The 1,578-nt window shown below is 38.1% G+C and overlaps 1 protein-coding gene across 1 annotated transcript; it reads left to right on the top strand.

Annotated features, from left to right (window-relative positions):
* The first annotated feature begins 834 nt into the window (after positions 1-834).
* LOC103079495 (HIG1 domain family member 1A, mitochondrial) lies at positions 835-1,128 on the top strand. The gene has a single exon (XM_007455044.1). The coding sequence runs from the start codon at positions 847-849 to the stop codon at positions 1,126-1,128; it is 282 nt and encodes a 93-aa protein (XP_007455106.1). The 5' UTR covers positions 835-846.
* The last annotated feature ends 450 nt before the right edge of the window (positions 1,129-1,578 follow it).

Below are 1,578 nucleotides of genomic sequence, written 5' to 3' on the forward strand. Positions count from 1 at the left end.
TCTACAGATTTAATGCAATCCCTATCAAATTACCAATGGCATTCTTCACAGAATTAGAACAAAAAATTTTACAATTTGTATGGAAACACCAACAACCCCAAATAGCCAAAGCAATCTTGAGAAAGAAAAGCAGAGCTGGAGGAATCAGCCTCCCTGACTTCAAACTATACTACAAAGCTACAGTAATCAAAACAGTATGGTACTGGCACAAAAACAGAAATATAGATTAATGGTACAGGATAGAAAGCCCAGAGATAAACCCACACACATATGATCACCTAATTTATGACAAAGGAAGCAAGAACATACAATGGAGAAAATACTGCCTCTTCAATAAGTGGTGCTGGGAAAACTGGATAGCCACATGTAAAAGAATGAAATTAGAACATTTCCTAACACCATACACAAAAATAAGCTCAAAATGGATTAAAGACCTAAATGTAAGACCAGACACTATAAAACTCTTAGAGGAAAACATAGGAAAAACACTCTTTGACATAAACCACAGCAAGATCTTTTTTGACCGACCTCCTAGAGTAATGAAAACAAAAACAAAAATAAACAAATGGGGCCTAATTAAACTTAAAAGCTTTTGCACAGCAAAGGCAACCATAAACAAGACCAAAAGACAACCCTCAGAATGAGAGAAAATATTTGCAAACAAAGCCACAGACACAGGGTTAATCTCCAAAATATACAAACAGCTTATGCAGCTCAATATCAAAAAAACAACCCAATCCAAAAATGGGCAGAAGACCTAAATAGACATTTCACCAAAGAAGACATACAGAGAAGCCGGTAGGAGCCTGTGACGTCGTGCCGTTGTCTGAAGATTCTTCAATCACTATGTCAAGTGACACAGATGTTTCTCTTTCTTCATATGATGAAGATCAGGGATCTAAACTTATCCAAAAAGCTAGAGAGGCACCATTTGTCCCTATTGGAATGGCAGGTTTTGCAGCAATCGTTGCATATGGATTATATAAATTGAAGAGCAGGGGCAATACTAAAATGTCTGTTCACCTAATCCACATGCGCGTGGCAGCCCAAGGCTTTGTTGTGGGAGCAATGACTCTTGGTTTGGGCTATTCCATGTATCAAGAATTCTGGGCAGAACCTAAACCTTAAAAGAGGAGATGCTGTCTTGGTCTTGGTGGTGCTTGCTTTAGTTAGACATCTCATATTGAGGTTATATGTTTATGTTGAAAATAAATTCTGTGGGTCGGGCAATAACATGGTAATTTGAATATTGGCTTCCTTTCTTGCAGGCTTGATTTGCCTAGTGACTAGTTCACTAGCTAGGTCATTCAGGGGAGTCAGATTAGCACAAAAACATGTCACTTTTAAATGCACTTGATGGTGGTACAGTGTCCACCTTCTTAAACTCTTCTGAGAAAATTTGTTGTGAAGAGGACAACATGTCAAACCTGAAAATGCTCCCAGCTGCTGCAGAATATCATATGCTTTTGATGTAATGTAGGAATCCTATTTACCACAGTTAATTTAACTCTTTCTGACTGCCTTGTGGACTGAGTACTGTTTTTAAGGTCTGGTTGGCTCTTGAAGAAACTTTTCAGA

This window comes from Lipotes vexillifer, unplaced genomic scaffold (assembly GCF_000442215.2).
Source record: "Lipotes vexillifer unplaced genomic scaffold, Lipotes_vexillifer_v1.1 scaffold844, whole genome shotgun sequence".
In the NCBI taxonomy this organism is placed as follows: Eukaryota; Metazoa; Chordata; class Mammalia; order Artiodactyla; family Lipotidae; genus Lipotes; species Lipotes vexillifer.